General features: G+C 44.8%; 1 protein-coding gene across 3 annotated transcripts in view; it reads right to left on the bottom strand.

Annotated features, from left to right (window-relative positions):
* The window catches only part of LOC111151495 (testis expressed 14, intercellular bridge forming factor), a 94,150-nt gene that overhangs the window by 50,146 nt on the left and 22,985 nt on the right, over positions 1 to 21,019 (bottom strand). For 2 of the 3 annotated variants that reach the window (XM_022509509.1, XM_022509511.1), the window contains exons 2-8: positions 11,526 to 11,640; positions 8,217 to 8,382; positions 7,636 to 7,772; positions 4,183 to 4,264; positions 2,964 to 3,094; positions 1,700 to 1,813; positions 570 to 693 (exon numbers count right to left, since the gene is read on the bottom strand). In XM_022509509.1, the coding sequence (XP_022365217.1) occupies positions 570 to 693; positions 1,700 to 1,813; positions 2,964 to 3,094; positions 4,183 to 4,264; positions 7,636 to 7,772; positions 8,217 to 8,382; positions 11,526 to 11,640 (869 nt within the window). Of the gene's footprint in view, positions 1 to 569; positions 694 to 1,699; positions 1,814 to 2,963; positions 3,112 to 4,181; positions 4,265 to 7,635; positions 7,773 to 8,216; positions 8,383 to 11,525; positions 11,641 to 21,019 lie in introns of all 3 variants that reach the window. The other variant, XM_022509510.1, reaches the window with a different exon arrangement.

Here is a 21,019-nt window from a genome sequence, read left to right as displayed (position 1 = left end):
TGAAAGGGAGTGACTCAGATGTGTATATAAACAAAGCCCTTTCTACAGTAAAGGTCATGAAAGGCACAAGTGAAAATACAGGGAATTAAACCAGGGGTTGGCGCATCTTTGGTGGCTCAGTTGGTTAAGCTGCTGCCTTCTGCTCAGGTCAATGCGGTAAGCCTACTTCTTCTCCCTCTGCCTGCTGCTCCCTCTGCTTGTGCACATGTACTCTCTTTCTGGCAAATAAATAAATAAAATCTGAAAGAAAGAAAGCCAGCCAGCCAGCCACAGGCCACTTGATTACAGTTAGCTAGAAATGCATCTGTTTGTTTTCTGGGTCCATTGAGCTCTTAGAGGGCCGATGAAAAAACAGGACAGACAACAATAAAATCACATTAGTTCCAACCAGGTGCTTATCAGCCGTAAATGGTGGATATATAGCCCTAGAAAGTAAAGAATTAGGACATTTATCTTCAAAAAATGGAAAACAAAAATGGAAACTTCACTGCTGGGGCAGGGGGAAGAGGGCAGTGGGGAGAAGTGGGGAGGGCAGCAAGGGGAGGAAATGCTCAGAAGCAGCCACTTACCCGTTCGTGGAGGACGCTGAACAGTGTGCCGACCGTGACACGCTCATACACAAGACGGGTCTTCTCCAGGTCCTGGGACAGGCACACGGCCATCAGCTGCAGCAGGTGGGGGTGTCGGAGCTTGCTACAAAACAAAAGCAGCTTCAGATGTGGCTGAAAAAGGAAAAAATGAGGGTTTTCCTTCCTTCTAGGCCCCTTGAACACATTCTAAACACACAGCATTTGTACATTATGTCTTTCTAAGAAAACAGGATGGGTGGGGGGATGGGAGTAGGGGAATCTATGGCCTCTCATCGGTAACAACAATGCCAATGTCACCAAGAGCTACTGACCAAGGCATCCCATGTACATCATCCACATCCTAGCAACCACCTGTAAGAAACAGATCATTATACTCATTTTTGAGATAAAGAAACCTAGGTCAGAAAGCTGTCAGGGACTTCCCCTAGGTCACAGACCCCTCAGTCTCATGGCAAAGTCCACACAGTGTACATGTGTTTTTCCAGCTTCCTTACAGTGACTTCCCCAAAAGGAAGAGGTTGGCCTCTGACACACCACTCGCAGGGGTTGAGTGGCCTACTCAAGGAACCAGATTCATTCACTCAGCAGTCCTGGAGTGAAACCATGAACCAAGATCCTGCCTCAGCAAGAGCTGAAGGGCTAACCCTGGGGCCACAGGAAGCACAGGGCACTAGGGTACACCCACGAGCATATTCTCAATGGCAGAGACTCAGTTCCTCCATTGTGTGGATTTCATGCACAGCCATGGTCTATGAAGACAGGACTGTACATGCTATCCTGATGAGCACAAGGCCATAAAGAGGAAGGGCCTTGGAGGGCTGCTGGATGGGAGGCTGGACCATCAGAGACACAGGTTATGGAAGTGAATCAGTTAAGAGAATTAAGCCACTCACTACCACTATCCCCACCGCTCAGGCTACCCATTAATTCCACCTTCTCTCTCTTGGTAGCCTTTGCAATCAAATAACCCATTCCAACAGTCAGGAAATACTGAGGCTGAGGGGGGGCTGGTCTCCACACCCCGGGGACAGTACTGTATAGCCCTGAACTTGGGTCTGTAAAGAGAGACCTGGACTGTAATGCACCAGGCCCCTGGACTTCCTTCTCACCTGCTATGCTCCTGCTCTGCAATTAACAAGTCAGCCAGCCTAAGCCTGCTGCAGTGAGGGTGGGTGGGGAGATTCAGCTCCTTCACTGTGACCCTGCTCCCATTCCACACCAGGCTGCAAGGACAAGGGAAAGCGTGAGCAGCAGGGAGTGAGCTGCTCTCCCAGCCAAAGACCAGAGAAGTGGTGTTACACAGAATCTATAAAGCAGCCCCCACCCTCGCGCCCTTGAGTCCTCCCTCCCCCTCCTCTCATACTCCAACCCCCATATCCTAAAGCACCCTGGGGAACTTAGTATAGGTGGCAAGAAGTCACTGAAGAATTCAAGGGCAGGAGTGACATGATCAGGTCTGCATCTTAGAAAGACAATAGCAACAGCAGTGTGGGGAATGGTAGGAAGGGGTGTCAGGGAATGGAGGGACTGGCTAGGAGGCCAGTCTGGGTGAAGGGTGCTGATGACTTGGACAAAGACCACAGCAGCAGGACAGACAGGAAGGGACCTGGCTACAAATCTGTGGCAAAGGCAGGAAACAAAGGGTGTAGGGGACAGAGGGTCTCAGGAGGCTGGCAGAGGCCTTTTCAGAAGGGTGTTTCTTTGAGGCACGGAGGAACCATCCAGGTTCAAGGAGGGCAACAGACCTGGGGCATGACAACTCTTAGGACCCTGCAGGGGCCAGGTCTCTGGGGGCTGAAAACACCCCAGGGACTTCTGTCATAGCCAAATCCCATTACTGCTGCCCCTGCGGCAGCTGGCTGCTGAGAGCTACAGCTGATGCCTGTTCCGGATTCCACGGATTCCACGGAAACCTCAATCAATACCCTCTGGCCTATATTAGAGGCGGGACAGTCACCACTAAGCTGCCTGAAACTCTTTAGAAAACAGAAAGTTAAGAACAGCATCATGAGTAATCCTTTAGAGTAGCTGTTCTCAATGGGGAGGGGGTGGAATCTAGCAATGTCTCTAGACACTCTGGTTGTCACAGTCCTAACTGCGAGGGAAGGGGTTCACTGGAGGTTGCTATTGGCATCTAGTGAGTAGAAACCAGAGATGCTCTTAAGCCTCCTACAAGCCACAGGGCAGCCCCAATGACAAAGGACACCAGCTAAAAACATCAGTAGTGTCCAGGTTGAGAAACCCTGATTTAGACATCTGTTCTTCATGTTTCCTTGTGTTGGAGAAGAAAGCCTCCACACATAAAGGAGTCACGTGAAGCCCACCCTTCCTGTGGGACTACATCAGACCTCCCACAGGCCAGCTGCTGCTCACTTGGTCATGACCATGTAGGGGCCACTGAAGAAAGAGAAGGTAGGCTCATCATCGGCTTGAATCACTTCCTTTTCTCCGATTACTGGGAGAGATCCTAGGTAGGCCAGCTGTGCTCCCCCTGTGAGATAAAACTGAAAGCAGAGCACAGGTTCAAATCAAGGGGAGAGAAGAGGAAAAGTAAAATGCCCCAAGAATCTTGTCAGCCAGCCAAAAATAGCTGCTACTGACCAACCTGCTGAACTCCCCCATGCCCTGGACACTATTCTTTAATTTGTGCTCTCTTTAATCTGCCTAGAACCCCTGCAAGGTTGTAATATTCTTTGTCCTTCATTAGTGAGGAAACCAAGGCTCATGAAAAAAGGTCAGACACCTAACTGAAGTTCTAGGTTGAGGTTCAGGCCCCCAGAGAACCCAGGCCAAAACACAACTAAAGCTGACACTCCTCCTCCCCCTCCCCACCAAGGCTTCCTTAGCACAACCAACAGACACAGGGCTAGAGACTAAACTGTCAGCAGGCAGCACCACATGCCCAAATGTCTCTCTTTGTTGAGCAGAACCAAGAACCCAAAAGATACTATTTTCCCTCAAGATATTCTCAGTTTAAAATCTCAATTCCTTAAAGGCATTCCAACAAAAACTTATGGAGGTCCAGTCTATGGAGGGTTGATCACAAAGAAGACTGGAGGTGGGGGGCGGTGTGGAGGGGTGTTGAGGGGAGCGCCTAGCTGGCTCAGTCGGAAGAGCCCTGACTCCTTATCTCTTGGAATCTTGATCTCTTGCTCTTGGGCTCCCGAGTTCAAGCCCCACACTGGGTGTAGAGATTACTTAAATACATAAATAAACTTCAAAGCACACACGCACACACACGCGCGCACACACACACACACACACACACACACACACACACAAAAGACCCCAGGGGTCAGTAGAGCTCTCTGCTCCTCTTCAAGGAGACAAGTCTGGGGCCCTCACTAGGAATTAAAGGAACATTTTCTAAACTCTCCAAATGTAGCCCAAGGTCATTCAAGGGAAATTTTCAGGGCTTTCTCCATTTTTCAGTCGGACAGGAACACTGAGGGTGTCTGTCCTGCAGAAGAGAATGACTTCTCCAGAGAGGATATGGAAGAGCTGCACAAAGAGGGGAAAGGGGGCCAGAGCCAGGGCCAGGTGGCTCTCCAGTTGGCCCCAAAAGTGCTGGGTGTCCACAGCAACCTCTTACCTTCCCAAAGCCAAAGCTGTAGATATTCTGTGCAGAAATGACTCCAGCTTTAAGCAGTCTATTAGGAGAGCCATTAGGGTTTCTAGAAATAGTTTTAAATGGAAGAAAATTTAAGAGTTAACCACCTATATCCAGAGGAAAAAGCTGAACCAAGCTATGAGAATGTGTAGTTCATTTTGTCTTGACTACTTGACTTTTTATCCTGGAACTACAGATGATATAATAGCCAGTCTGTGAGCGGGCCCTGTGATTTCTACCTCCTGGTAATCCTGCCTTTCTGGTCAGATAGGGGAGACCTACCTGAAGAACTAGACACTGAAGAAATGACAGACTGGTTGAATTCCAAGACGAAATCCATCCAGGCTTCTGTTCTAATGATGCTCTGATTACTTGCTCTAAAGGAGACCAGCTGCCATGTTGCGAGGACATTCCAGTAGCCTATGGAGAGGCCCAACATTCTGGCCCAATCTGTCAGCCGTGTGACTATGCCATCTTGGAACTGGATCCTCCAGACCCAGTCAAACCTTCAGATGATAAAGCCCCACCTGACATCTTGAATACAACTTTGTAAGGAACCCTGAGCCAGATCCATACAGCTAAGGCATTCCCTGAGTCCTGACCCACAGAAATTGCATAAGATACAAACGTTTATTGCTATTTGAAACTGCTAAGTTTGGGGAGGTTGGGGTGGATTCATTATGCAACAGTAGATAATGAATTCAGATAGTCAAAGCTGGAAAAAATCAAAAGATATCTTATCCAACTTTTATTTTTATAGATGGGACAAATGAAGCCCAGAGAAGGGGGAACCTCCTGGTCTGGGGTCACAGAGAAGCAGGAGGGACGAGACCCTGATGCTGCTCACTCCAGCCACTGCTCTTCCCACATATCACACCCAAACCACCACCTGCACACTGGGACCACCTGCACACTGGGACCCCCATGAACTAAAGGTGTCTTAAGAGGAGTGGCTTATATTTCTTTCACTCCCAGAGGCTGACACAGTGCCATGCATGCAGCACATGCTCAGTTAATGCTTTCTGATGCGGCAGTTTGGGCTCAGACTGAAAGACAAAACATTCTGCTACTGCTGGAGCAAATGACAAAGGAGCTGCGGGTGACAGCGTGTACTCATCCTCACCCCACGCGAGCTCTGTGAGGCTCCATGTGCCCACTTTTCATGAGCTATCCCTTCTGCGCTTTAAGCTGCTATGAAGTTTAAGTGAAGATCCAGGGGACAGCCAACTGCCTCCTGCACAGGGGCAAGGATTTTGAGGTGGCAGAAGGGCAGGACACCCCACTGACATGGCTCCCCCTGCCCAGCTGGGGCCCCCGGGCTGTGTAAGTGGCTCTTCAGAGGGTATGAGCTCTGTTGAAGTAGAGGAGCTGGCTGTTCCCCAGTGGGGACCCAGGCAACAACTGCACTCAGACCAACCCCATTTCTTGCTCTTTTACCTAAATTCCTCAGGCCATGTCTATGTAAGCGAACTCAGCTGGGTGGGGGGAGAAAAAAGACTCCGGTTATCCACAACCATACAACCATCTGTCCTACTCAATTCGTGTTTTTCTTTGCCCCAACCAGACTCTGTGTAAACACGTACCTGTGAGGAATCTTACTTGATATGGTCCCACTCAGATCTGAGAGGCCATTTCTTATCTCACTGACTCAGGTGGTTTCTTTACGTTAAAAAAGGGGGAATGTGTGTACTTCCACTCCCATCAGGCACTCTGCGGTCCAACCCCATAAAAAGAATATTTCATCTAACTATAAAGTAGATGCTACATCTAGATTAGTAACTGAAGTTGTTTCTCAATACTTTATTTTGATTTTCCTTGAGGTTGGCCCACATTCCAACAAGCAGTGAAGGGCTGGTAGTGAGCAACACAGACATGGGTCTTGCCTTCTTGGTGTTGTAGAACTGTATAAAATTTCTGGTCATGAGAGACTCTGTTTTGAAGCTCCACCTTCCTTTCTAACGATGAACTCCAGGAGCGACAATGGTTTTACAAGCAGTCGCCCATAAGACTCAACAGAACAAATGGCATTCACACAATAAAACTGTTGGTATGAACTTTAACACAGAATAGTTAACAAATGCCTATCAAGGGCAGTTTCATTTGACAGCATTAATAAAACAGAGTAATCAGAAACAGCCAAGCAGTTAGCACCAGTTCACAGGGTTTTTTCCCTCTTCTTTATCTGTTATATAATTACCACCTCCTTCTTCTTTCTCATAAATAAGGCTCACTTTCCCCCATTTTCCTGCGTGCTACCAGAATCTGTGCTTCCTGAATTGCAATTCTGACACCCCTAAATAAAAGGCCTTTGTCTCTTGTTCAGTTTCACCTCCTTTTCTTAGTTGGCAGCGTTCAGTCTTATTAGAAATGGGCAAGAACATATATAAATAAAATCATTACAAACTGGGACAAGTCTCTCCAAACTCTGAATGAGGGAGCTCCACACAAAGGGGAGTAGCAAGGGCCGGCAAAGAGGTGGCAGGAGTTGGACCCAGTAGGGCCTCCAGGATCAGATAAGGGATTTGGGAGTTTATCCTGATAGGTACAGAGAATGCCTTAAAGTGTTTTTAGCAGAGAGTGGCACAACTCCATTTCCATTTTTAAAAGGTTGTTCTAGAAACTGACCCACAAGAGTGGCCCCAGGAGGAGCAGTTAGGAGTAACTACTCCTCAAGGGAATTAACTTATCTTTCCTGAGAAGCAATATCCAGCTCATAGGAAGAAAACCAGACTTGCTCAGGGAAGGACAGGAAGAGAGAGCCCGTGAAGGTGTGACAAGTCTAGCAACCCTGATTACAGAAAGTAATGTCATCAGAGAAAATCAAAATGGAAAGGATTCCATGAGTATAAACCCTAAGTCAACAAAGCCCTAAGAATTTTAAAAGAGCTAGGTAGTTGAGCATGGAAAGAAGCCTGAGGCCCTCCTCCTGCAGCTGTGACGGGGGCATGGAGGCTGCCCACCCCGCTAGCATCAGATCTCTCACACTAGCTTAAAACAGCTAGTGTGAGAGATCTGAGTTAAGTTAAGCATTCGTGTTCTTTTGCAATCTTAGGAATAAAGGAGCATTATTTCCATGGTTTGGGAGATGACACAAAAGCCAGTTGGCTGCTCTGCTGAGAAGGAATTTTCTGCTGGGCTCCTCAGACCTGCAAATTTCTTTTTTTGCTAACCACTAACCACAGAGTGGCTCCCACTAGAGCCCAGGCCACTCTCCACCCACCCCACATTCCTGCATGGGGGCAGGGCAGCAGAAGGTGCTCCTCTGGCTACTTCTGCAGGGGCCAAGGCCTCTCTGTCGGAGCTCACCACTTAGAGTGGGCCAGATGCCAGACAAGACCCCATATGGTGGGAAACTTGGTGGTCCACATTGCAGGGCTCCTACAAGGAAGGCTGGGGTGACACCAAATATCCCACACTGTTCAAGGCAGCACTCACCCCTGTATGAGACCACCAAACCGGGGCGGGCCGCAGATGAGCCGCTGCGGGGAGTCGATCTTCTTCAGGAGGTCACAGGAGAAACCCTGTATGATGGCCTGCATGTGCGACGCACAGCGCTGCATGAACTCCACCATCTGCAACACGCCGTGAAGATGTTCAATGCTGGAGCGAACCAAGAGCTACCCTGGCCTTCAGTGGACCTGGGACAGTCTGACCTGAATGATCTGAGGAGCCAGGATTCCCTGACAGGGAAATCTCTGCAAAGGGTAGGGCCCAGGTGATTTTTTACGGGAATGGAATGTTTCCAGGGAGGTGATTTGGCAATAATTTCCTCCAACTCTCTGGTTCCTCAAAAAGTTCTCCCTCCTCACTGAATGGATGATCAAAAAGATTCACTAGATTTACCTGAGAGTTTATAGCTGGTTAACTTGCTTCAATCCAGGCCTGTGTATCCAGTGCCATTAGGTAAGGCCACTGTAAGCCCTGTGCTGTCCCCAGGATCAGCTCCTCCCCGCTCCCTGGGCTCCCGATTCCTACTCAGTGCTCTGCCTTGGCTGTGGTTACAGAGCGGGCCTCACCGCGGTGCTGTGCTCCTTCCCGGATGTCAGAGCCCAAGTCTGCGGGTTTCGACCCTTTTCATCATGGAGTCTAAGATCACCCCCTGCATCCAGCAGTTTGCTGAGGATCCACTGATTGCCTGAAAATGCTGCTGCGTGAACAGGAGTACTTCCATCAAAGCAGCGGCTGGAAGGGGAGGTGCTTGTATCAGTGTCTGTAAACTCCTCCCTTCCACAGAACGGGGTGGGGGATTCGATGACTGACACAAGGCTCCCCTTCTACAAAGGCAACCTTTGGGAGGAGGATTATAATACCATTTGTGAGGCTATGCCAATAGGAGCTTTATACACACCCCCTTTTTCCACCCTTACCTTTCTACCCTTTGAGGTGGTATCATGTTCCAATTAACAGATAAGAAAACAAAAGGGCAAAGCTGAGATATATACCCAGGTATGGGTCTCGTTCTAAATCTGGTGTTCCTTTTCCCATTGTCCCTTGGTATTAGCTGCTCTGAAACAATTTCTTCATGTCTGTAGTGTCCTGGAGTCAGGGTGGTGAAGCACAGCCTAACCAGAGATCTTCCCTCTCAAGTGAGAATGTCTCTATCTCCCAATCCTATGGTAGAGGCCTGCAAAACCCTGATGCCAGCAATCTGATTAAGAATCTACAACTTGGGCGCCTGGGTGGCTCAGTGGGTTAAAGCCTCTGCCTTCGGCTCAGGTCGTGATCCCAGGGTCCTGGGATCTAGCCCTGCATCGAGCTCTCTGCTCGGCGGGGAACCTGCCTCCTCCTCTCTCTCTGCCTACTTGTGATCTCTGTCAAATAAATAAATAAAATCCTTAAAAAAAAAAAAAAATCTACAACTCAGGGATGCCTGGGTGGCTCAGTTAGTTAAGCGTCTGCCTTCAGCTCAGGTTATGATCCCAGGGTCCTGGGATGGAGCCCTGCATGGGACTCCCGGTTCAGTGGGGGAGTCGGAGTCTCCCTCTCCCTCTGCCGCTCCCCCTGCTTGTGCTCTCTCTCAAATAAATAAATAAAATCTTATTTAAAAAAAAAAAAAAGAAGAAGAAGAATCTACAACTCAGAGGTGCCTGACTGACTCAGTCAGTAGAGCACATAACCCTTGATCTTGGGGTTGTAAGTTCAAGTGCTGTGCTGGGTGTAAAGCCTACTTAAAAAAAAAATTGGGGGCACCTGAATGGCTCAGTGGGTTAAGCCTATGCATTCGGCTCAGGTCATGCATGATCTCAGGGATCGTGGGCTCATGGGATCGAGCCCTGCATCGAACTCTCTGCTCAGCGGGGAGCCTGTTTCTCCCTCTCTCTCTCTGCTTGCCTCTCTGCCTACGTGTGATCTCTCACTCTGTGTCAAAAAAAAATTTTTTTTAATTAATTGATAATATTTAACATTTGGGAGATTTCTCACTAAAAATTGGGATTTTCAGGGTCACATTGGCTCAGTCAGTTAGGCATCTGCCTTTAGCTCAGGTCATGATCTCAGGGTCCTGGGATCAAGCCCCATGTTGGGCTCCCTGCTCGGTGGGCAGCCTCCTTCCCCCTCTCCGTCTGCCTCTCCCCGCCAGCTCACTCTCTCAAACAAATATATAAAATCTTTTTTTTTTTAAGATTTTATTTATTATTTGACAGACATAGATCACAAGTAGGCAGAGACGCAGGCAGAGAGAGAAGGAGAAGCAGGTTTCCCGCTGAGCAGAGAGCCTGTTACGGGGCTCAATCCCAGGACCCTGAGACCATGACCTGAGCAAAGGCAGAGACTTAACCCACTGAGCCACTCAGGTGCCCCACAAATATATAAAATCTTTAACTAAAAAAAATTTTGGGATTATAAGCCTCTTGGAAATTTAGAAGATCTGGCCTTCCTGGCTCCCTTTCCTACCCAGGAGCAACAAATGCCTAACCCTTCTTAGAGAGAGCCTGTGCTCACTGACTCCACTTGGACCCACAGGATTCTGATTTTATGAGTTCAGTAGGTCCTTGTCATCACAGCATTTCTTTTGAGCACTTAATAATATAACCTCCCCCCAGAAATTTCCCTTCACTTTGATCAAAAGATATTTTTTAAGTCATATGAAAATAGTCCTATCACAAAATACAAACAGGGGAATTGCCTTCCCCTCTTTGACAATTTCCTTTCCTACCTCCCCTTGCCATCACGGGGACTTTTGAAAAAGGAAAGTCAAAACTGAGTTCTTAAGGCCTGGGCTCCTGGTCTCAGCTCTAACCATTAACATACCATTATAGGCCAGTCACTTAAATTTTCTGGGCCTTAACTCTTAACCTGGAATATTAAATCTTTGAATGATTTGATCTTTAAGGGATCCAGCTGTAAGCCTCCACAAAACAGACATAACTGCAGATAACTGGAAAATGCTGCATTTTTGCTGAGAACTCCAGGAATTCCCAGTGTGGCCACCTATAACACTGTTACCTGCAAACAAGTGAGACAGCCCTTTCTTTCTCAGCTTTGAAATTAAACATTAACACAGGACAGGAGAGTGTATATGAGTCTTAGAAGGAAACAGCAAAATGTTCACTGTATTAATTTACATCAGGGTTATAGAATTCTAATACCAATTGGTGTTTTTTCTTTATTCTTTTGTAAGCTTCCAAGTTTTCTCCTACTAAGCAAGCAACCTTATAAAAAACAAAAGCCCCCAAAATCTTCCAACATCAATACTTTACCTTTTTAAGATACATTAAATACGGCTTCCTTGTGTAAGAAGATGGAAATGTTACTTTATGACGTTTATGAGTATATTCTGGAATTCCTGTAGAAATCAGCTAGAATCATGTTTCTGGTTCTGTTCAATAGGAACCGTAAAAGTACCTGCTGTCCCCTCCCTCTTGGAAGAGGTGGTTGTGAAGATCAAGTGAGCTGGTGCCTGAGAAAGCCCTCTGAAAAGCAAAAGTGCTACACTGTTCCACATTAAAAGATGGGCCAACTGTGAAACTGAGGTTCTTCTGGACCACAATTACAAGAGCAAGGCCAGCGATTCTGATTAAGTGATCCCAAATATATTATAAATTTGGTTGGTAGGTATGTTAAACTGATTAAGAATCATACAAATTATAACCTGAGTGGAAATATGCAAACGGTACTACTTAATAAATAACAATTAAGTTCCCATTACTTTACTGGACGTAGTAAAACTGCTTAAAAATATGTTCTAACATAGCTAGCTATGCAACTGTATTTCATTGATATAAATTAGCAAAGGCTCTTTTAATATCTTCTCAAACTGTTTTCCAAATGTCCCAACTCATCTTAAAGGCATACTATTTTCTAGATAGTGATATTATTGTACTTACTGATTTGGATCTGATCCATAATCCACCAGAACATCAACTAATTTCTTAAGGCCTAATAACGCTGCAACAAAAAGTGCTGTCTGGCCGAGAGAATTAACTGCATCAACATAAATCCCTGCAAAGTAAGTTGAAAAAGCAATACAAACATCAGAGAACTTTTGAAAACAAAACTGGATAAATTCTTATCAGAAAACAAACTTGAATTCTCCCATGCAACACTTTCATATGTTATTTGTTATTAGCGAGTAAAACTAAAAACCCCCACAAATAAGCAAAACTCCACACACTAGCTATGACCCTAAACAAAAAAAAAAAAAAAAAAACTTAACCACCACCCAAGTCCTAACAACAACAACAAAAAAAAAACAACACGCACCCAACAAACCCAAGAAAAAAAAAAAGACAAACAAAAAATCTAACAACCATAACCGCTCCACAATACTTCTCTTAACTAAGAAATAAAACCACTCAGACTGCGTTCTCTCCCTCTTACTTCCCCACAAAAGGAAAGAAGAACGATCATCAATGGCAAGTGGTAGTTACAAAATCGCAACACCAAAAGCCAGCTTCACGCTCAGGAGAAAACACCACGCCTCTTCCTCGTGGTTTTGGGTACTCTACACATTCAGAGAAACTTCTCTAGTAACAAACTATAGAAATGATCCCTGAAAGTATAGTCTTAACGTCACTTCTTCCTACTTTCCGGGGTGAAAGAAAACCATGTACATTTTACTTATGGTGACTTTTTAAAATAAAGTCACTATCTTTCAAAATGTAGACTAGCATGTGTTTTCCAAAGAACTGTTCCATTACCAAAGTTCGACAAAGCGTTTTCGAACAATACTTTCAAAAGACATTTCACGTTATCACTAATTAACATGCAGCTCATAAACAGCCAATCGCACGGCATTTTTCCCACTCACCCCTTTCACCCATTGCCCGGCAGTTCCGACTCGTCAGTTTTACGTAGACTGCTGACGACTGCAAAGCGCGCCGGAACTCCAGGACGGGCCTCAGTTTAGACCGACAGTGGAACGGGTGAATCCTTTCTCTTCCCTCCGCCCTGCGAGGGAAACCTAAGTGGATGATGAAACCCATGACCCAAACCAAAGACAGTTTTGCAGAGCACTCCCGGTTTTTAAACTTAATCCCGTCTAATTACCAGCCATATACGCGGTCTTTGGGATTTTTTTTTCTAACAAATCAACTAATTTTTATTTACATAAAAGACGTGTTTAAACAAAACAATACATAATTATGCTTAAAGATTCAGGAGTTCTCGGGAACCTGGGTGGCTCAGTTGGTTAAGCAACTGCCTTTGGCTTAGGTCACGATTCTGGAGTCCCAGTATCTAGTCCCGCATCAGGCTTCCTGCTTGGTGGGGAGTCTGCTTCTCCCCCTGACCCTCCCCCCTCTCATGCTCTCTCTCTCTCTCTCAAATAAATAAATAAAATCTTAAAAAAAAAAAAGATTCAGGAGCTCTCAGCTCTTGGTCTAAAGACAAAGCTCCACATAGCTTACCAGGCCATCAGTGGTCTGACCCACACACCAGGTCTCCAGCCTTACTTTGCACCAGATTCCCTTTCACTTCAGTCATACTGAACTTCAGCCTTTTTGCTCACCATATTCCCTTCTGCCACAGAGTCTTTGCAAAAAACTCTTCCCTCAGACAGAAGTTCTCTCCCAATCCCTTCCCCAGCTTAACTGCAGTTCATCATTAAGACATCTGTCCAAATGTCATTGTCTCAGGGAACAGTTCCCTGACCTCCTTAATCAGATCCAACATCTTCTCTGTGTGATTATTTGATTAATGCCTGCTCTTTGCGTGAGACTATGTCTGGGAAGGGCAGAGACTATGAAATGACCTTGTATACTCACAATATTCCAAACACCTGGTACTAAAAGAATGAATCTAAGCAAAGGTGTCCAGTGTAGAGAACTGGGGTCCTTAACATTGTAATCTGTCATTTTAAAGTCATGGGGGGAAGAAAGTCACAAAACATTTTACCTAAATAGACAGTTGAGGATGGAGTCCTAGAGTCCACTAATGTTTTAAGGGGCAAGTTGAAAGGACAAAGCCAAAAAGTAGGGAGAGAAGGAAACCAAAAGAGGTAAGAGAAAAACCTGAACAAGTGGGTCACAGTGACAAGGGAGATAAGAGTTTCAAAAAGGAGGATCAGTCAACAGCATCAGACTGGAGAAATCTAGTGAGAAGGGTCAGTGTTCTTGGGGCACCTGTTCTTGGGCCACCTGGCTCAGTGGGTTGGGCCTCTGCCTTCAGTTCAGGTCATGAACTCAGGTCATGAACTCCTGGGATTGGGCCCCACATCCAGCTCTCGGTGGAGAACCTGCTTCCCCCTCTCTCTCTGCCTGCCTCTCTGCCTACTTGTGCTGTGTGTGTGTTTGTGTGTGTGTGTGTGTGTGTGTGTGTGTGTGTAATAAATAAATAAATCAAATCTTAAAAAAAAGAAGGATCAGTGTTTCTGCTGAGAGCAGTGCTAGTGGGGTTCACATTTCTTACTGCTCAGGTCTCACTATGTTACAAGTATGTGTGGCATGTCTTCTTCCCTCCCAGACTGTCTCCCCTAACCTTCAGGGCAGAACTGCCAAATTTCTCTCCCTTCAGTACCAGGTAAACTGACTTGACCTAGCTAGCCTAAGAGGAGATAGAGGAGAGCAGCAAAGAACAATGTGGGAAGACAATTCTCCACAGATGGCTCCTATGTCTCCAAATCAGGAAAGCAAGGCATTAACTGCTCTGTGTTCTACACTATTTTTTTTTTTCTACACTATTTTTTGAAGATGTTTATATACCAGACTTTGGAAAATACAGTATCTTCTTTTAGACCAAAGGCAGGCATGCTCACTGTCCAGTATAATAAAGATAACAGTTTCTTTTGGAGCAAAGGGTACACTGTCCATTATGGAAAATAAGCTCAGGGTGCTTCTGCATACAGCAACCCACCACATGTGCAATGTTATATAGCTCTTTGCACGGCTCTGTGGGAATTAGGGCTTGAGCAACCAGCACCAAAAAAAAAACTAAAAGTCTAACTACTGTTGTTGTTATGAGTAATAAACTATCACTCAATTCTGGGGGCGCCTGGGTGGCTCAATGGGTTAAAGCCTCTGCCTTCGGCTCAGGTCGTGATCCTGGGGTCCTGGGATGGAGCCCCACATCAGGCTCTCTGCTCAGCAGGGAGCCTGCTTCCCTCTCTCTCTCTGCCTTCCTCTGCCTACTTATGATCTGTCTGTCAAATAAAATCTTAAAAAAAAAAAAAAAACTATCACTCGATTCATTCTGTGACCCAAGAGTCTCCTGTCTTCTGCCTGCTTCCATATACCTGAAGCTGCATAATTTATAAAATCATAGATTATTCATACTACTCGATAGGAAGAAACTACAGTTTAGGGAAGCAAACTGGTTAATTCCTGGAGCTCATGAAGTAAGAAATTAAATCAACCATGGCCTCCAAAGGCTTAGGGAGGCACTTAGAGAGGCAGACCAACAATTCTTGAGAAGATACAAATGGCTGCAGAGAAAAATAGGTAGAAAACCACTGTCCCCACAAGTTACATAACAGCCTTTTGGTAATTTCCTAGTAGAAAACATTTATTCACTAATTCACTCATTCAACAAATATTTATTTCAGGCCAGCCCACTGTAGTCACGTTGTGACTGATATAAAGGTGACCAAAATAAGTCCCCCAAGAAGTGACCAAAGGCAGCTTTGACATGTTACAAAGACTGGACTAAAAAGGTCAAAAGACCTAGGTTTGAGTGTTGAAGTCTTAACGACAACCCTTTTTAGCCTGGAGCCTCCAGATGGGTCAGTCACCTAATCTCTGGTCCTCCCAGGAAGCAAGACCTGATATTAACAAGGATGTGTGCCAGGCACCATCCTAATGCAATCCTCACAATAGTACCATACAATAGGAGGAAGGTACTATTATCACTGTTTTATGGACAAAAAAACCCCCAACATGTAGAGTGGGTGGGCAATTTGCCAGAGATCACACAACAATCTGGCTCCAAAGTCTCTGCACTACAGCATACATCTCCCTCTCATCTTAATTCCTCACCCTTGTTGCTCAAAATTGCAGAAGGCTTTCCTCACTAAACAATGCTGTTCACAGCATTAAACAAAAAGGGGAGATAAAGTATTAATTTCTGAGAGCAGGAAACCTAGATAGCTTTGGGAGAAAGCGGAATGATGGGGTGTAAAGGGAATAAGAGAATAAATAATGTGTGTATAGGAAGGATGGATATTTCACCTTACTCTGCAGTATTCAATAAACCAACATAAAATGGTGCCTTGAGTTGAATAATGGGATAAAAAAGATAAACTTGAAGCTTGAAGAAAATAAAAAATGAGAAAACATTCAGAATTTGAGAAGAGGTGGGAAAAGACACTTTCCTAAATGTTAGGAATGTCAAATGTTACAATGCTTTTGGAAAGCAGTGGGGCAATATCTATGAAAAGCTGGAGCCAGAAATCCCACTTTGAATATTAAAAACCCATTATGTAGTGGCACCTGGGTGGCTCAGTCAGTTAAGCTTAAGCGTCTGCCTTCGGCTCAGGTCATGATCCCAGAGTCCTGGGATTCAGCTCCACATCGGGCTCCCTGCTCAGTGGGGAGGGGAGCCTGCTTCTCCCCCAGCTTATGCATGCATGCTCTCTCTCTCACAAATAAATAAATAAAATCTTTTCTTAAAAATAAAGATTTTACTTTTAAGTAATCTCTACACCCAACATGGGGTTTAAACTCACAACTCCAAAATCAGGAGTCTCACGCTCTACTGACTGAGCCAAAAAGCCAACCACCACTGTTTGGAGTTGTTTGTCTGTTTGTTTTTTAAAGATTTCATTTATTTATTTGATAGAGAGACACACAGCAAGAGAGGGAACACAAGCGGGGAAATGGAAGAGGGAGAAGCAGGCTTCCCACTGAGCAAGGAGCTCTGATCCCATGACACTGGGATCATGACCTAAGCTGAAGGCAGCCACTTAACGACTGAGCGAATCTACCCAGGCACCTGGTGTTGGGAGTTTTTTTGATTACTGATTCAATTTCTTTGCTGGTTATCAGTCTGTTCAAATTTTCTATTTCTTCCTGTTTCAGTTTTGGTAGTTTATATGTTTCTAGGAATTTATCCTTTCTTAGAGGTTGTCCGATTTGTTGGCATATAGTTTTTCGTAATTATGTTCTCTTATAGTTGTTTGTATTTCTGTGTTGTTATCTCTTCTCTCATTTGTGACGTTATTTATTTGAGTTATTTCTCTTTTTTTCTTATAAAGTTGGGCAAGAGGTTTATCCATTTTATCGATTTGTTTTTCCTTGAAAAACCAGCTCCTGGGGACACTTGGGTGGCTCAGTCAGTTGGGCAAATGCCTTTGGCTCAGGTCATGATCCCAGGATCATGTCCCACATCAGGCTCCTTGCTCAGCAGGGAGCCTGCTTCTCCCTCTGCTTGCTGCTCCCTCTGCTTGTGCTCACTAGCTCTCTCTCTCTCACTCTCTCTCTGACAAATAAATAAGTTCCTGGTTTCATTGCTCTTTCATTATTTTTTTAGTTTCTTTATCACTTATTTCTACTCTATATTATTTCCTTCCATCTGCTGGTTTTAGGTTTTGTTCCTTCTTTTTCTAGCTCCTTTAGGTGTAAGGTTACGTTATTCATTTGAGATTTTTCTTGCTTCTTGAGATAGGCCTGTATTGTTATCAGCTTCACTCTTAGAACCACTTTTGCAGCATCCCAAATGTTTTGGACTTCTGTGGTTTCATTTTCATTTGTTTCCATATACTTTTTTATGTCTTCTTTTATGTCCTAGCTGACCCATTTATTGTTTACTAGCTAGTCAAAACAGTATGGTACTGGCACAAAAATAGTCACATAGATCAATAGAACAGAATTGAAAACCCAGAAATAAACCCATAACTGTACAGTACATTAATCTTCATCAAAGCGGGAAAGGATATCCAATGAGAAAAGGACAGTCTCTTCAACAAATGGTATTGGGGAAACCAGATAGCAACATGCAAAAGAAAAAAAACTAGACCACTTTTTTTTTTTTTTTTTTTGAGAGAGAGGGTGCACAAGCTAGAGCAATGTGGCAGGAGGACAGACAGAGGAAGAGGGAAAGAGAGAATCTTAAGCAGGCTCTACACCGAGCACAGAACCCAACACAGGGCTCGATCTCATGACCCCGAGATCATGACCTGAGCCAATACCAACAGTCAGACACTTAACTAACTGAGCCACCCAGGCACCCAAGTATTACTTTCTTAAACCATAACAAAAATATATTCAAAATGGATTACCAATCTAAAAGTGAGACCTGAAACAATAAAAACCCTCGAAGAGATCACAGGCAGCAAACTCTTTGACATCAGCTATAGCAACTTTTTTCTAGATATGTCTCCTGAGGCAAGGGAAACAAAAGCAAAAATAAACTAATTTCATTAAAGTAATAAAACTTTTGCATGGTGAAGGGAACAATCAATAAAACTAAAAGGCAACCTATAGAATGGGAGAAGATATTTGCAAATGACATATCTGATAAAGGGTCAGTATCCAAAAGATATCAAGAACTTAAACAGCTCAACATCCAAAGAACAAATAATCCAATTAAGAAATCGGCAGTAGGGGCGCCTGGGTGGCTCAGTGGGTTAAAGCCTCTGCCTTCCACTCAGGTCATGATCTCAGAGTCCTGGAATCCAGCCCCACGTCGGGCTCTCTGCTTGGCGGGGAGCCTACTTCCCCCTCTCTCTCTGCCTGCCTCTCTGCCTACTTGTGATCTCTGTCTGTCAAATAAATAAGTAAAATCTTTAAAAAAAAAAAAAAAAAGAAAAGAAAAGAGAAAAGAAATCGGCAGTAGACATGAATACACATTTCTCCAGACATCCAGGTGGCCAACAGGCACATGAAAAAATGTTCACCATCATCACTCACCATCAGGGAAATGCAAATCAAAACTACAATGAGGGGGCGCCTGGGTGGCTCAGTGGGTTAAGCCGCTGCCTTCGGCTCAGGTCATGATCTCAGGGTCCTGGGATCGAGTCCCGCATCGGGCTCTCTGCTCAGCAGGGAGCCTGCTTCCCTCTCTCTCTCTCTCTGCCTGCCTCTCTGTCTACTTGTGATCTCTCTCTGTCAAATAAATAAATAAAATCTTAAAAAAAAAAACTACAATGAGGTATCACCTCCTACCTCAGAATGCTAAAATCAACAATGAAAGAAACAACAGGCGTTGGGAAGATGTGAAGAAAAAGGACCCTCCTGCACTGTTGGTGTTAATGCAAACTGGCACAGACACTTTAGAAAACAGTATGGAGATTCTTCAAAAAGTTTAAAAAAAAAAAAAAAGGATGCCTGGGTGTCTCAGATGGTTAAGCATCTGCCTTCAGCTTAGGTCATGATTCTGGGGACCTGGGATCCAGTTCTGTGTCGGGCTCCCTGCTCAGTAGGGAGCCTGTTTCTTCCTCTGCCTCTCATGAATAAATACATAAAATCTTTAAAAAAAAAAAGTTAAAAATGGGGACGACCGGGTGGCTCAGTCCATTAAGCATATACCTTTGGCTCAGGTTCTGATCCCTGGGTCCTGGGATAGAGCCCTGCATTGGGATCCCTGCTCTGCAGGAAGCCCGCTTCTCCCCCTCCCACTTGCCCTGCTGTATTCCCTCTCTCGCTGTCTCTCTCTCTGCCAAAAAATAAATAAAATCTTAAAAGAAAAAAAGTTAAAAATGGAACTACCCTACAATCAAGCAATCGCACTCCTGGTTATCTACCCAAAGAATACAAAAACACTGATTCAAAGGGATATATGTACTCCAATGTTTATAGCAGCCTTATCTACATTAGCCAAGACATGGAAGCATTCCAAGCACCCACTGATTCATGAATGGATAAAGAAGAGGTAGTATACATGTACAAAGGAATATTATTCACCTATAAAAAGGAATGAAATAGGGGATCCTGGGTGGCTCAGTGGGTAAAGCCTCTGCCTTCAGCTCAGGTCATGAACTCAGGGTCCTGGGATCGAGCCCAGCATCAGGATCTCTGCTCAGTGGGGAGCCTGCTTCCCGGCCCCCCCGCCTACCTCACTGCCTACTTGTTATCTCTGTCAAATAAATAAAATAAATAAAATCTTTTTAAAAAATGAAATATTGTCATTTGCGACAACATGGATGGTGCTAGAGAGCATAATGTTAAGCTAAATAAGTTAGTCAGAAAAAGACAAATATGATTTCACTCACATGTAGAATTAGATTTGCCAACTTTTTGCAGCCCCTGTCAAATGTCTCTTATTTATTTATTTATGTTTTTATTTACTTGACAGAGAGAGACACAGGGAGAGAGAGAACAGAGCTGGAAGAGTGGGAAAGGGAGAAGCAGGCTTCCAACTGAGCAGAGAGTGGACTCGATCCCAGGACCCTGGGAATCATGACCCGAGCTGAAGGCAGACGCTTAACTTACTGAGCCACCCAGGCACCCCAGATGTCTGCTTTTTAAAGGAAAGATTTTTCAGCCTTTGAGCCCGAGACTTTCAGCTCCCAGAACTGTGACTACCCTTCTCATCTCTCAAAACTGCAGAAACTCCTGGGTCCTCTTTCACAGATGTTAACAGTGGAGGTGCTACACCAAAGCATTCAGCTCTGTACCATAGGACCTGTCAGCAAGAGAACCCTGGAGCTGTGGACAAAGTACAATGGTGCCGAGTTTGGGTGTAAATGGTTTTACCTGGAAATGACCAAATTATTTAACTGGGTATGTGATTATACTCAGATTCATCTGGGCATTTGTTGGAGTATGTAAAAATAAAGATGGAAAAGGAATGGAAATATTGTCAGTAGGAATACATCTTTAATTCTTATCCCTCCCTGTCTTCTTTCATTCACTCAACAGTAAAAAAAAAAAAAAAAAGACTCTGTGGTGCTTGGGGCTCAGGTGATTAAGCAAACAACTCTTTTTAAAAAAAGAAGACTTCCAGGACGCCTGGGTGGCTCAGTTGGTTAAGCCGCTGCCTTCGGCTCAGGTCATGATCCCAGGGTCCTGGGATTGAGTCCCGCCTGCTTCTCTCTCTGCCTCTGCCTGCCGCTCTGCCTGCTTGTGTTCTCCCATGCTTGCTCTCTCTCTCATCTTTAAAAAAAAAAAAAAAAAGACTTTGACAGAGATAGAGAGTACAAGCAGGGGTATCCTGGTAGTCCCAGGATTGAGTCCAGCATGGCAGCTCCCGGCGCAGCGGGGAGTCTGCTTCTCCCTCTGTCCCTCTCCCCTACTCACACACTAGTGCTCTCTCTAGTGCGTGTGCACGCTCTCTCTCTCTCTCAGATAGATAGAGAGATAAATAAATAAAATCTTTTAAAAATTAAGGGCCATGCTTAATTAACATAATACTGAATGACAGCCAGCCACAGACCGCCTCTTTATTTATTTATTTATTTATTTTTAAAAAGATTTTATTTATTTATTGGACAGACAGAGATCACAAGTAG

This window comes from Enhydra lutris, unplaced genomic scaffold (genome assembly GCF_002288905.1).
Source record: "Enhydra lutris kenyoni isolate GAN:26980312 unplaced genomic scaffold, ASM228890v2 scaffoldscaffold26, whole genome shotgun sequence".
Taxonomy (NCBI): Eukaryota; Metazoa; Chordata; class Mammalia; order Carnivora; family Mustelidae; genus Enhydra; species Enhydra lutris.
Note: the sequence above shows the minus strand (reverse complement) of the source record. Positions and strands in the feature narration are given on the sequence as shown.